Source organism: Drosophila willistoni (genome assembly GCF_018902025.1).
Source record: "Drosophila willistoni isolate 14030-0811.24 chromosome 2L unlocalized genomic scaffold, UCI_dwil_1.1 Seg72.1, whole genome shotgun sequence".
In the NCBI taxonomy this organism is placed as follows: domain Eukaryota; kingdom Metazoa; phylum Arthropoda; class Insecta; order Diptera; family Drosophilidae; genus Drosophila; species Drosophila willistoni.
Window position 1 is genome coordinate 888,916 of NW_025814049.1, and position 14,218 is coordinate 903,133.

General features: G+C 33.4%; 2 protein-coding genes across 4 annotated transcripts; one reads left to right on the forward strand and one right to left on the reverse strand.

Moving 5' to 3' along the window:
• Window positions 1-135: 135 nt before the first annotated feature.
• Window positions 136-11,199, forward strand: LOC6637888 (cholinephosphotransferase 1). 3 transcript variants are annotated; one of them, XM_002060996.4, is made up of 6 exons: window positions 136-668; window positions 5,901-6,141; window positions 6,210-6,368; window positions 6,969-7,100; window positions 10,266-10,424; window positions 10,492-11,199. In XM_002060996.4, exons 1-6 carry the CDS (start codon window positions 421-423, stop codon window positions 10,834-10,836), a joined length of 1,284 nt encoding a protein of 427 aa, XP_002061032.3. In that variant the 5' UTR covers window positions 136-420; the 3' UTR covers window positions 10,837-11,199. The 3 variants fall into 3 exon arrangements, with proteins under 3 accessions (XP_002061032.3, XP_015034813.1, XP_015034814.2); XM_015179327.3 differs by lacking the exon at window positions 6,969-7,100 and adding an exon at window positions 7,910-8,041; XM_015179328.3 differs by lacking the exon at window positions 6,969-7,100 and adding an exon at window positions 9,420-9,551.
• A 1,415-nt stretch (window positions 11,200-12,614) lies between these two features.
• LOC6637931 (histone H3-like centromeric protein cid) lies at window positions 12,615-13,677 on the reverse strand. Its single transcript, XM_002060995.4, has one exon. It carries the CDS (start codon window positions 13,529-13,531, stop codon window positions 12,755-12,757), a length of 777 nt encoding a protein of 258 aa, XP_002061031.1. The 5' UTR covers window positions 13,532-13,677; the 3' UTR covers window positions 12,615-12,754.
• Window positions 13,678-14,218: the final 541 nt, after the last annotated feature.

Here is a 14,218-nt window from a genome sequence, read left to right on the forward strand (position 1 = left end):
AAACCCGATGAGAACAAGGAGCTTAAAATTCCATTTTGGTGTAATAACTGCCTAAAGCATTAATCAAGGCATGCCTAAAAAATGTTCATTAGGCTAACGCGGAAACGATAACTAGGTCGATATATTTGCTCGGCTTCAATCGTTAGTCAACACTAAAATTAAGCAGAACTAAGAAAATAAAAATAATTGTTGCTATTTTTTCGGGGGCATCAGTTAAGTTTTTGGATACGCATTTTATAGATAATTCGAGACGTGCGAAAGCGCATCACGTTGTTATCTGCGGGGAAAGAGAGTTTTTGAATGTGCGTGTGCGAGAATTCGAGCGTGCTGTGTGTGTGAAGAAAAGTCTTGACACGTGAAGTGAAAAATTCCAATTTGGAATTTTTTTGAGAGAGCAAGCGAGAGAGAGAGAGCAAGGAAATGCAAAATAATCAAATTGCCAACAAAATGCCGCTTTTTGCCTACAAGGGAATCCACATATTGAGTGGCCAACAACTACGCAAACTAAGCGAGCACAAATACTCCTGCTCCAGTTCTAGTCTATTGGATCCGCTGCTGCAACCCTGGTGGAATTGGTTGGTGGCCCAAACGCCGCTCTGGCTGGCCCCCAATTTGATAACAATTGTCGGTCTTGTGCTCAATATAGTGACCACATTGATATTAATATGGTAAGTGCAACCAAGTGATCAAGCCGCGAGGGGTGGGAGAGGGAGGGGTATTGTGGGCAGAGACCCCCAAAAAGTGCATGTCAAGTATTTGTTCTTTCTTTTCTCTTTTCTTTCATTTGCCTTTTCAATGTCATGCGTGACTGTCTGACACATTTCTTTCTTCGCTTGTTTCCATTTCGTAAGCAGGCCAGCAGAAGCAGCAGCTGGTTTCTCATCGGCCATTAAAAGTGGGCCAAAATAATGTGGGTTAGCACTGTGGCACTCCATTTGATGAAGATTCTTTTATCTGAAGTTTAAAATTAAAGTGAAATGCATTAAATAGTTCATTATCTTTCCACTTTTACTTTCCTTTGCTCTGATGCAATAAACACGTAATTTAAATATAACTTATTGCACCATATATTTTGTTGTATTTGTCTCTGACGTTAGTTTATTAGTTTGGCAGCTGAACGACATTATTCATTAAATCATATGCATTTTGCAAGTTCATATATGTAAATTGTACATACATACATATATATTCCCAATTTCCCTTTTACATCCGTTCGCCATTCATAATCAAAAGCGATAATTCTTTCTTCTTTTTTTTTTATTTGCATTTATTTCATTGTTTACTTAAAGGCTTGGCAACTGCATTACAATAAATTGAAGAATATTCGAGTTAACTTGTCAATAAATCGGTCGGGGATTCAACAAATTTTTGTAGAACAAAAACTTGGTCAAAATGTGTAAATTTATATTATTAGTTACTAAGGGGAAATTAATTGAGCTCATGTCGAAACAAATATAATAATCGTGTAGTTGAGGTTTTAAAGAACAGCTCATTCTCTTTAAATTAGATATCACCCTTTGCCCATAATGTTACATATGTATAGATTTCCTAACATACCTAAGCAAATGGATTTTATTTATTAAGATTTAAATACAAAACAACTAATCACTCTCGTCTTGATAATCATAATGTTCCATAAAGTAAAAACATACTTTAATAAGGGGTAATCCCCCACTAAGGTTACATATCTCTCTATGAAAATGATTAGTAATCCTTGTGCGGCTTGGATTAAGCTAAATATGCACATTGTTAGTCATTACTATTTTGTTTTCACGTTTTATTTATCTAAAACTAACTCTGCCAGTCCTCTGCCAGCCTTTACTAGTCATAAATGCGAAATTTTATTTTCATTTTTACGTTCATTTGGCTCGCTTTTCACTTCCAATCAGGCCACCAGCCAAGAGTCGCAGTTTCATAATGCGTAGCCTCGCGACATAGTAATATCATTTCATACCTACTACGCATATAACAGCTAACTAACTGTAGCTACTTTTGTTGACGAGAGTGAGAAAGAGGGAAAACTCACAACCGACCCACCACCCCCCCCACACACACACACACATTCACACAGTTACTTGTACTTGGACATCAACTACATATGTAGGTATGCCCATCGCACCAGCTAGATAAGATAGCAAAAAGGCGTCTAGTCGCAATCATTTTTTTTTAGCTTTGTGCAAAATGTAACACTATGCTGCAATTTTCCAATTGTCGATAAATTATTATTTATATATACTTTTTGTTAAGTAAACCCTAGTTGAGTAATTATTGCCATGAAACTGCGATTGAAGCTATCAAACCTCTTGTTAATAGAATAGACTAAATTTGTACAATATGTTTAAAAAATATCTAATATTTAAACCAACTTTTTAGAAGATCGTCTTGAAAATTTAGTCAGTTATAGTTTTTGAATCAATGACAGATCTGGACTTTAGGTTTGGAGAAGTAATTCGGTAATTTTTGAATGGGAAAATGTTCTTCGCCAATTTCGGCAGTTTAAGATATAAAACATGGTTTTTATTTAGTAAAACCGAACGACATACAATTTACCTGAGAAAGCAATAAAAAAGACGATTATTAATATAGTAGAATCCGGTTATAACGACGCCGCTTATAACGTCCGTCCGGTTATAGCGACTAAAGTTCGATGAGTGATTGGTTGGTCTCAATACTAACTTATATGAAAGGGCCTCCGGTTAGTACGTCTTCCGGATATAACGACAAAAATGGTCTGTCCCTTATACTCCATAATATGAAAGCACAAACAAGAAGTCTTAATATACTTAAACAAATTCATAAAGAATAACTACTGCAGTTATCTATTTTTCCTAGTTAAGGCCTAAAGCTGTGTTAAATAGTGTAATTGCTTTTTGCTAATGTGACGCACAAAAAGGCACACACTAACGATAAGTGAATAAACAAAGGCTCGTGGGAATCTCTTTGATTCAAAATTATTCAGATACATGTATATATGGAAATATATTATATGTATATATCTATATGAATTTCTATATATGCTTATGAGTGTTTATATCAGGTGCACTTTGATGGCAAAAAAGTTCAATTTAGTTAACCTCCGAGCCCTGTCAACGTTTGCCATTTTTCTCTATTCAATTGATGTTTTTTTTTTGTTTTTGATTGAATTAAAAATGTTAATTTAGATTTCTAATTGATTTCCATTTGGTTTTCGGTTGTGGCGTAAATGTTGTTTTTTTTTTTTTAAATGAATCCAACATTTATTCGCAAATAAGGGAAAATCATTTATTTTTTAGCCACAAATATAAGAAAAAATCTTTTTTTTTTGCTCTACTACACATTAATAACTGTTATGATTTAGGTCTGAGAAAGTTTTTTGTTTAATGATAATTTTGCAAAATTTGCAGAGAAAATTTTTTCTTTGATTTTTATCACCTATAAAACCAAAGATTTAGACATGTACCTAAATGTATATGAAAGTTTTGTAGGGGTATCTGCCTTTCTCTATCGCAAAGAATTCTTCAAATTTCCGTTGATAGGTAAATATTTGGATTTTAAAATTTTGTTATTTATAGCCCTTATAAATATTAGATTAATGAGTTATTTAAAGCCAATTATAGTTGTCAAACAATCATTTTAAAAGTAACTCTCAATTACAGTTTCTCATTTAACCATTTTCTGTTAACTGTAAAAAAGGCTTTTTATTTGCAATAAATTGGAAAAAAAATCAAATTTTTACAACTAGAATTATATATGAATTTAAACATAAATTTAAGTAATTCAATGTTTTTAAATTGTTTATTTTCTTTATAAATCTCACCGAGTTTTCTATTCTCAAACCCAGCCTAGTTTCCTCTCTTAACTAAATATAGTCTACAGAATTTAAATAATTTATGCAGTTTAAATTTGTATTATTGCAGCAGAATAAGAAGAAAGAAGACAATTTTTATGCAAATTGCCGTAAATGGCGAGAAAGCGTTTCTATATGCGGTTCTTTTTTGGTCTTGGGGTTATCTCAAGGTTATGTGGACTCAATATAAAAACTCAATTGGAAATTGAATTTTCCTTTCTTCTAGCCTACGAAAAGCAAAAATCATCTGTCGCCCAATGTCATTCACTTGTCAAATCTCTGCCCTGACTTTTTCCCCTTTTTCCACGGGTTTGTGATTCATCTATCTTCTGTCTCTCTCTCTTACCTCATGATGCGTGTGTTCTTTGCACGTGTTTTGCTAAATTAAAATTTCATTCACCAAAAATAAAAGAAAAAACTGGTTCTTATTTGCACTTTGCACAACAAACACATCATCATCAGACTAAATACTATATATGGGGAATAATATATGTATGTATTTGTTTTAGCAATTTGTGCTAAAATGAATGCCAACAGGTTTGCTCTCTGGGTTACTGGGACTACAATGCAAAATATAAATCAGATTTAATGATGATTAAGCGAAAAGAAACATGTGTTTGTATGTATCTGTAGATTTCGTTAAGTAAATTCTAGCCGGAACAATAAAATCAGCTGATTACTAGCGTCGACGTCGACTGATAAAGGGGGTGGAATCAGGTTGGCTAGCGGTGCTTACTTTGCTGCTGCTGCTTATCTATGACTTTTTTAGTAATTTATTTTTAAATATTCACAGTTTTTTGTTTTGTGCGTTTGTTGCGCCAGGGGATCTTTGCCCATCAGGCGATTTTATGTTAAAGCTGACGTCAGCGTGTGTCTAGGTCGGGGCTAGATGATATGTACATAGTCAGTCCCCCGCTTTACACCAAAAGAACTTCGATGGGAAACTAAATATTATTGGACAAAAATAAAATCAATGTACCATTAAATTTTTAATTTCAGTGTCCTCCATTATCTTAAATTATTCAGAATGTATAATTTGTGTATTTGTTTGCCTACATTAGCTTGAAATAGAATAGTCAACTTTTCGTTTATCGGTTAAATGTTAACCAAAATAATTTATTTATATTAATCTCTCTGATTTGATTTTTGATAATTTCAAAGTTGTATTGTTTTGTATTGTATTAAAGTATAGGATATAGTTGTAAACTATCAGCCTATCAAAGCTACATCCATACACTAGCCTGGGATTCGAACACGGATCCTCGTTGTTCAGTTGACTAAATGACTAACTCATCTACCGAGGACTGCAATCTCAAAGTTCTATGACATTAATGAACGTAATTTGATTTATGTAGAGATAGATTTTCTTCTTCTTGAATCCCAGTTTACCTTTTTGCTTGTCTCAAAAGCAAAGGTTGCACTTTCAAACTATATTCAAGCTGAACATTTGTCGAAGTAAATAGTTTAATTTTAATTCAAAAGGCTTCACAATTATACTTAATATTAATATCATCTCAGGTTTTACATATAAACAAAAAAAAGTTTTTATTTGGGCTTGAGATCAATAAATCAGCTTAGATTCAAAAATCATAAGCAAAATAAAAGGTGAGCAAATCGTCTCTGTAGCTATTTCAAAAACCATCTAGTTTTATCATCAGCAGACTTTCCTAAAAAAAAAAACACAATTGTAATCGACTTACCATATCGTCAAGGCTAAAAGTAGTTGGGAATTTCAACTCTACATGAAGCGAAAAAAGAATGGCAAAGCTGGTAACTTCAGATTAAGCCTTTCTTCCATCAGAATTTGGCGTAGTTAACAAACTACTCAAATTATTTTGTTTATACATTTGGTTTGCATTAACTTTAATAGACCTTTACCTCTTTGATAGACATTAAAGGTCAATAAACTGTTAGTTTTGAATAAATTGTTGTTCTATACCAACAAATACTTATTTTAATTGCTTCAAAGAACATATGAATCAATTCTAGTTCCATGAAAATGTTTTTTTTTTTTGGTGATTCGTGTGATTCGTTTAAAACCCTCACGACTTATAAAAAACTCCTTTAATTACAGCTACAGCCCAAATGGCATGGAGCCACCACCGCGTTGGACCTGTTTCCTTTGTGCTCTGGGTCTATTCATCTATCAGAGTTTGGATTCAATTGACGGCAAACAGGCTCGTCGTACGAACACCTCATCGCCATTGGGCGAACTCTTTGATCATGGCTGTGACTCTATATCGACTGTTTTTGTGGCTCTTTCTGCCTGCATCTCGTGCCAGTTGGGTCACTATCCCAACTGGTTATTCTTTCAGGTGAGTACTCTTATATTTTGTGTTCCTGTGAGAAAAAACATGATACATTCTTTTTATTTTTTTGGCAGTGCTTCTGCGCCATAGCTTTATTCTATTGCGCTCATTGGCAGACTTATGTCTCGGGTACAATGAGATTTGGACGCGTCGATGTGACCGAGGCTCAGTTTTCGATTATGGCCATACATCTGATATCGGCGGCATTGGGTCCAGAGATATGGTTGACCAAGGTAGGCAAAAATCTGAAATTATAAAAAAACTTAAACCAAAAAGAAGAGAACAAAATATTTATGTATTTATTTATAATTTCTTTCCGGAAGTTCTTTGCATTTATATTCAGTTCTTATATAAGTTTCTCTTCTTTTTTTCTAAATTGTTTAAGCTTATATTTAGAATAGAAAACATATTTTTATTTTACATCAATATTTTTTATTTTACCATTCCAAATTGCTTAGTTTTAAGTTAGTTAATTAAAAGAGTTGTGTGCGTTTTGGCTCGATTTAATGAACTAGTTCTTAAGCATGATCAACATTGCCAGATGGGTGGGATTTTAAGAGAATTTTAACTAGTTCCAGGACAACACAACTTAAAACACTAAATACATTTGTAAAATTTTGTTTATTGCCAAAAAACAAAAAATTAATAACTAAATAACTTCTTACTTCTATGTACATAAATGCGTTCAACGCGCGCTCTGTCTCTTAAAAACAAACAATTAAACAATTTACCTGCTGCCACAACATATACTAAACCAAAAAATATTTATCCACAAACACCTACCGCACACCCACACACACACACACAAATAAAAACCTACACACGTGCTGCAGATTGGCATTGGCAATATTGAGCTTTGGTATGGTCTATCAATAGCCACCACTGTGTGCGGTCTATTCTCCCTAACCTATGTTTTTTCCATCGTTGTGGCCGGTGGTGTTGGCAAAAATGGCTCAACAGTTGCTGTAAGTCCAAAACTAGATCTACAAATACACAAAACACACCGAACACCTATAAACAAACACACACACAAACACAAACCTTTTTTTTTTGTCCCACAAAAACTATTTTGGCTCCTATCAAATTCAATTTTGATAATGAAAAAGTGAACTAGTTCCGTTTTCTATTTGACTGGGTATAAGGGCACCGGCCTGTGCGAGAGTGGAAATTCTTCTCCCTGTTTCTCCCCCCTTCCCCCCTTGTTCGAATTGAATCAATCAAATCTGCTTGCCCCCTACCACTTTTTAATCTCTCTTTCTCTCTCTCTCCCTTCTCTTTATTAAACTATATAATATGTGCCGTTGTTGTTGTTGTTGTTATTGTTCATGTCGTTGTTCTTGTTATATTTTTTCATTATGCCTTGCGCTGAAATTTTTCGGAAAACTGAGCATGCCCAAAAAAAAAAAAACAACTACTACTGATCTAAAATATATATATCTTTTTATATATATGTATATCTCTTCTTAGACGTTGATCTTAAGTTGAATTTCATATGTCTTCTATTATGTCTATTATGTTTACTTTTTTTATGTCTCTGGTTTCGGTTCTACTAAAATTTATTTCAAAATCTTTTTTATTAAGAAACTTTAAGCTTAGTTTATAAGTTTTTTTTCACAAAAAAAAAAAAATTATTCTCTCTCTCTCTCTAATCCTCACTATCTCCTCCTTAACTCTCTTTCACTATATTTAATCTTTGGAAAAAAAAATTAACTTTGTTTTTCATTTTGTTTTGTTATTGTTTTTTTCTCTTGAAATCTTTTTTCCCCCATCTTAGATACCAATTGTGGGCGTTTCATGGAATTACACAATATTAATATTTATCACAATCGGTTATGCCCAGAATCTAATAAATTTCTTAAAAATGTTTACTCAAGGCGGCAGTGGCAAAAACGGCTCATCAGTTGCTGTAAGCATTGCTCTCCCCCACCACCCCCCTCAACAAGACCCAAACCACCATCTCCTCTCTGACTCTGTCTCTCTCTCTCTCTCACTACCTCGCAAAAAGTGATACTAAACTAATACTAAACTTTAACCCAATCTAAACAATCAATGGTTTAATTATTAACTCAACTGTTAATGTAATCCATAAGGATTTCGCCATGATATTTGTTGTAGCCTATTTATATTTTGGGTAGAAAAGAGATTTAATCTTTTAACTTTCATCTGTGATCTCTAAAGATTGCTTCATTCTGGAATGACATTTGGTTCTTGGTTTCTCCTCATTAATATTGGTGAGAGGGACGTTTATTTCGAATTTGGATTTTGGATATTAATTCATTTTAGTGGGTTCTCTCATTCAGTGCATGGATATTATGAATTATAAGATATACCTAATGCATCTAACTATAAAGCATGTCTAAGTTTTTAACTTTTTTTCTTTAATAGTTTTAAATTTGTATAAGATTTGTAATTTATAGGGGTAAGGCATGTGCAAAACAATTTAGATAATTGCAATAAAATTTATTAGTAAGTCCGTTGGATCATCATACAATGAAATAGTAAACTCTAAACTTTTTAAGCCCATTTTGATGTCAAAGATGAATTTTTATGGGAAAACATTTGTTGTTTTACATAAAAAATATTTAGAAAAACTGCAGCCACTTTTAAATATATATATGTATATACATATGTGATATAACAGTATTCTTAAAATCAAATATACTTATAGTTACCACTATAAGTTATGCAAAAAATTTAATTTAAATTATATAATTTAAAGATCTTACTTACTAAAATTAAACTTTTTAACAATCTAGACAGTTTAAAACTTTAAACTCAGATTTCCATTTCTGAAAGATTCAAATTTATGAGATTTCTAATTAAAATTATTACATATTTGTTTATATTACTGTTTTTTTTTTAAGAGTTTTAAAAGTATATTAAAAACAAATGTATTAAAATAGACAAAACGTTTAACATGCCTTGCCGCCTCATTATTTCTCAATTAATGAACTTTAGTTAATCGAAAAAAAAACGTTTTTGAAGTTTGGCAAATATTTGATATTGTTTAAAAATATACATAAATATTGTTTTTTAATTATTTATATATTTTGTTTTTTTACAAAAGACTTCTGGAAACTTGTGTGTAAATTTTAATTGAAAAATTAATGGCGACGCTTTTTTTTCTTTCTCTCTCATGCAACACACACACACACATTAATTTATTACACAAAAAATTTAAAATAAATTGCATTCAAAATTATGTTTTACAAATTAAAAAAATACAAAAAAAAACCAAATTATAATTTTATTAATCGAAAACAAACAAAAACTGAATGAAAAAGATGCCCTACTTTGACTGTGAGACACGTTTTGTGCCCTTCTATTTGGCCACTGGAATTGATTTAATTTTAGCGTTGCGTTACGCGAAAAGCATTTTGAACGAGGGTTGTGGCAAGAATGGATCATCGGTTGCAGTAAGAATTCAATATATAAATGGTTCTTAAACCATTCACACACTCTCTCAAGTACACACACAAAGACACACAAACACATATACTAAGCCAGTCTGCAGATCTATAGTTATTTTTTTCCCCCCACCTTTTTAGTAATTAGTCTAAGTGATATTTGATTTCATATCTATCTAACTAACTAACTGACTAAGTAGCCAACTAACTAATTGTTTTGTCCATTTGTCCTATCTTATCTTAATGTGTATATCTATATAATTGCCTTATGTCGATTTGTTGTCGTTCCTTGTTGATCTATGGTAGTTTCTAAGTCTTGTGGTATGGTTTATCCTTTAGTTGAGTTTTCTGAATCTATGAATAGTTTATCTGTTGTCTTGTTGCTTGATTAACGTTTCCCTATTTCTCCACCACCAACACACCAACAATCCTACATATACCACTACCTACCACCCATGTCCACCCACCAAATAGCGCTAGTCCAAGTAAAATAAAAATAAAAAAAAATAAATTAAAGCCAAAAGAATTTTTGTATTCCCTCTATCCCCCACATCCCTTCCCTCCACACCCCAAAAAAACTGAACTGGAAATGTTGTAAACCCTTGCAAAATGTGAATCTAACTATGCACTATTGGCGTGACTGTAATTGTCTCACACTCTGCAAGATTTGCAGCAATTATTTCTGAACTAAACTAATATCGATTTCTTAATGTTTCCCATCAGGGCACAAGTGTGCTTTCACCTAGCATACCATTGACTTTGGTGGTGCTACCAGCTTTAATAATCGCCCAAAAATCGCCACAGAATATATTTACCGAGCATGCCTCGGTTTATATCTTAGCCTTTGGCATGGTTGCCGCCAAAATAACCAACAAGCTAGTGGTAAATATTGAAAAAAATGAAATTATCAACTCTGAAACAATAATAATCTGTCATTCCACGTTTGTAGATAGCCCATATGACGAAATCCGAAATGGAGTATCTGGACTGGTCACTGCTTGGTCCATCACTATTGTTCCTGAATCAATATTTCAATTGTATTGTGCCAGAGATTTGGTTACTTTGGTTCACCCTCATCTGGGGTACACAGGATCTATTGCGCTACTGTTCACAGGTGTGCCTGGAGATCTGTCAACATTTGCACATTGATCTCTTTAGGATCCCATATACGCCTAAAGGTAGCGCGGCGCATCCAGCCACCGCCTCAGTTAGCAGCCAAAGTAACTTTGGCGGCAATGCCGACAAGAATGGAGGCACCACACATCGAAAATCAAAAAGCAAACCCCCCCACTAGACAACCTGGAAACCAATCGATGGTTAACATTAATTTAATTAGTTTCTTTTTTAAAAATTTATGTCGTTGATGGAAAATGAGATATCGAGGATTGAGATGAGATAAAGAAGAAGACAAAGAGGCAGGAGACAATGGCCGTGTAGGAGCAAGTTTAGAATCAGAAATTAGCACATGTTATACAAATTGTGAACCACAACCCAGCAAAATTCACCGTCAATCTTGAAACAAGAAGAAATACAATTTAAATGAGAAGGCAAACAAAAAAGAAGCATAAGCAAATGTTTTGCTAAAACCCAGCCCCTCCAGATATCAATTATTTGGCTACGTATATATATATATATATAATAAATATATTTTATATAATTGTGTAAATTGTAATTCATTACAATTGTGTAGAATGCAGTATTTTTTACTGTTCAAAAACAAAAAACAAAAAGAAACAAAACAAGCATAAAACGAAAGAATAACAAATGCCAAAATGTAAAAATATTAATAACAATTGTAACAATTTGGCCTAACAAAAAAACAACAACAAAAGCTCAATTTAAATTTTAAGTCCCTCCAGACCACATTAGAATTGGCTAAACAGAAGAAATACACCATGAGATCCACCCTAAAGACATTCACCTTGCACGATCCCATTAAATCGATCACTCCAATCCCTAACCCACCACACAACACCACACCACACCACACACACTCTCAACTTTATCCATTGATGAGTAGAGAGAGAGAAAGCCTGAAATCTACATTTTTAATGTTTTTCATTAGTTATTAGTTGTACTATCTTTCACACCCTTCGAACTCTCTTTACCCCTTTTCTTGGTTTTTATTAAGATATGTATCTATCATACGGGCTAAAACATTCTAAATGGTGACTCATTTCAAAAAGGCGCATTACTTCTCTACCTACACAACTATTCTGATTTGACTTTTTAAGAGAAATTTAAACTAATTGTAATATTGTAACTAAATACTTGCTTGGCGCTACAGCGGCAAATTTATAGTGAAACTATTATGGATTGATTATGTTTTATGTTTTACAAAACTGAGAGAAACTGGCGTAAGAAAGTAAAATAATATAATAAATGGAACAAACCAAAATGAGCGTGAAATGCCACAAATAAAAACGAATTACAAAAACCCAAAAAAAAAAAATTACTATTGTTTTTTTTCATTTGGAAATAATTAGATTTATTTATTTTAGAGTACAATTTTAAATGTATTTTTACCATATAAAACAATATTTGGTCAACTAATGAAATGTTTGGATAAGTATATTTTATATATTTGTTTCGATAATTTATTTCGTTCAACTGATTCTTTTACTAGGTACACTAGAATTCGAATTATTCAGATTTACGATTAACTGGATTTGTGTGTACTTCAAAAATGTTTTTATTATTTTCGTAAAAACAAATTTATTTATTTTAGATTTATTAGTGAGTACTTAAAGTAAATTTATAGACTTAATTTTTATTCGCAAAATTATACAATTCTTTTAAGTTATACACTTCAAAACGGAATTACGCGGCATAAATTGGTATAAAGAGTAAGATTTTGTTGGTTTTTTGATATTTGACATCAAAACAATGAAATAAGATTTAAATCAATTAAAATTCATATTGCTTTATGACTATATTTTCACTAGAGACTAGTTATAAAAGATATTTTAGTTTTGCCCACAAGAATTTATGGTTAGTATTTACAGGAAATTCAGCACAAGAACTTTTTTCGTCTTATGCACTCAATGCAAGCCAAGAGAAAACATTGCCTTATTTGGTTAATTGTAAGATAGATGGAAGATTTTATTAACAACATAACAACTGATAAATCATTTCAAAGTTATATAAATGTATTAACTACTGTGCATGTGTAATGTATGTTGGTTTAAATAGAAGCCTCAATCCCGCATTCATCAATAGGCACTATCTTTGCAAAAGAAGGCCATTAATGCCATATCCCGGACTTCTAAAGTCACTCGCTGACGATGCATGGTAAGCAGATAGGCATCTTGGAATCGTTGCACGAGAAACATCTCTGACGACTGTTGCAGAGCTTCCAAAGCGGATGCAGTCATTCTGTAAGCATCGGTTTCGCTGCTGTTATATTGAAGGATTTCACGCACCAGGCGAGAAAATGGGAGACGTGGTATCAGCGAATTCACGGTACTTTGCAGTCGTGCAATTTGCTGATTCATTCGTAAGGCTCTATTTATTGGTCTTACTTGTTTTCGTCTGACGCGAGGTGTACCGGCTGGAGGTTGTGACTGTGGTTGCGATTGTTTTCGATTTTGACTTGATCGTCCTGGCGGGGGCATGGGTCCGGATCGGGATCTATGTGGGTTACTCGGTGGTTGGTTCTCAACATTTTCTTCATTGTCGCTTTCGTTATCCTCATCTTCATCTTCATACTCCGTTGGCGCATCCTGCTCTTCCTGTTGTCGGGCCACTTGAGATGTTTGATTTCTTGTTCGCAACGTTGAGTTCCGCGCTTGTCCATTATGATCAGTGAGAGTCAATCGGCTGGTGGTGAACTCCAAGCCATAGTCAGTGACATCTTCCTCGGCGTTTGGCGAACGAAATGGCGTGGCATCATCTTCATTCTCATCAGAATCTTCGGCGTTCCGCTGATTGCGTTTCTTTTTGGTCGCATGTCCAACATTTCCACCGCTCTTGCCTCTAGGGGGTCTCATGCTAATTTCGTTACTTTCGACTTAAACAAACAATATGTGTTAATTATTTTTATATTCACAGCACACTCAATGAGACAAACAAAACAAAAATTAAAAATCGTTGTATTCAAAGTAGCTTGCCGCCTTTTTTACTCAAGAGCAAAGTGTGACCGTATGACTCCATCTGCGCTATCTACACGGAAGAACCGATGTAAAATTTGTTAACGCTCAGTGGCGCCTTTACCTTATTGTCCGCCAAATGAAATCATTTCAAATTGCGAAATGCAATGTCATTAATTGCATGTGTTATTTTTCTTTTTTAGTTTTATCACACAATTACTATCGACTAAAAGATGGTTAATTCACATTAATAAAAATAAAACTTAAATGCATATAAGATAGTTATTCGTTTAGTACATCAAAAAAAGAAAAAAAAATTAAACATTATGGAGCATGCGCCTAGCAAATCATAGCCGGCATTTTAGAACCAAACAGAAGATACTTCCCTTCCCTTCCTATAGCATTTTGGCTGGCCGCCCTTTTGAGTCTTCGCTATGAATTGAATGAAATGGGAAATTGCTGTGAATTGGTCAAACGCTTTCGCGCGCGCCACCAAGTCGCATGCGTTTTTCTCCGGTTCACGGATAAATTTTCTATCGGCCATCTAAAAAGAGATCACACATAAAGCGAAATTTAAATTGGTGCGAA

Excerpts from the sequence above, each read along its gene's own strand:
- LOC6637888 (XM_002060996.4), top strand. The coding sequence starts at position 421 with ATGCAAAATAATCAAATTGCCAACAAAATGCCGCTTTTTGCCTACAAG. Across the intron at positions 669-5,900 it reads ACCACATTGATATTAATATG|CTACAGCCCAAATGGCATGG; the intron begins GTAAGTGCAACC and ends CTTTAATTACAG. Across the intron at positions 7,101-10,265 it reads AAAATGGCTCAACAGTTGCT|GGCACAAGTGTGCTTTCACC; the intron begins GTAAGTCCAAAA and ends GTTTCCCATCAG.
- LOC6637931 (XM_002060995.4), bottom strand. The coding sequence starts at position 13,531 with ATGAGACCCCCTAGAGGCAAGAGCGGTGGAAATGTTGGACATGCGACC.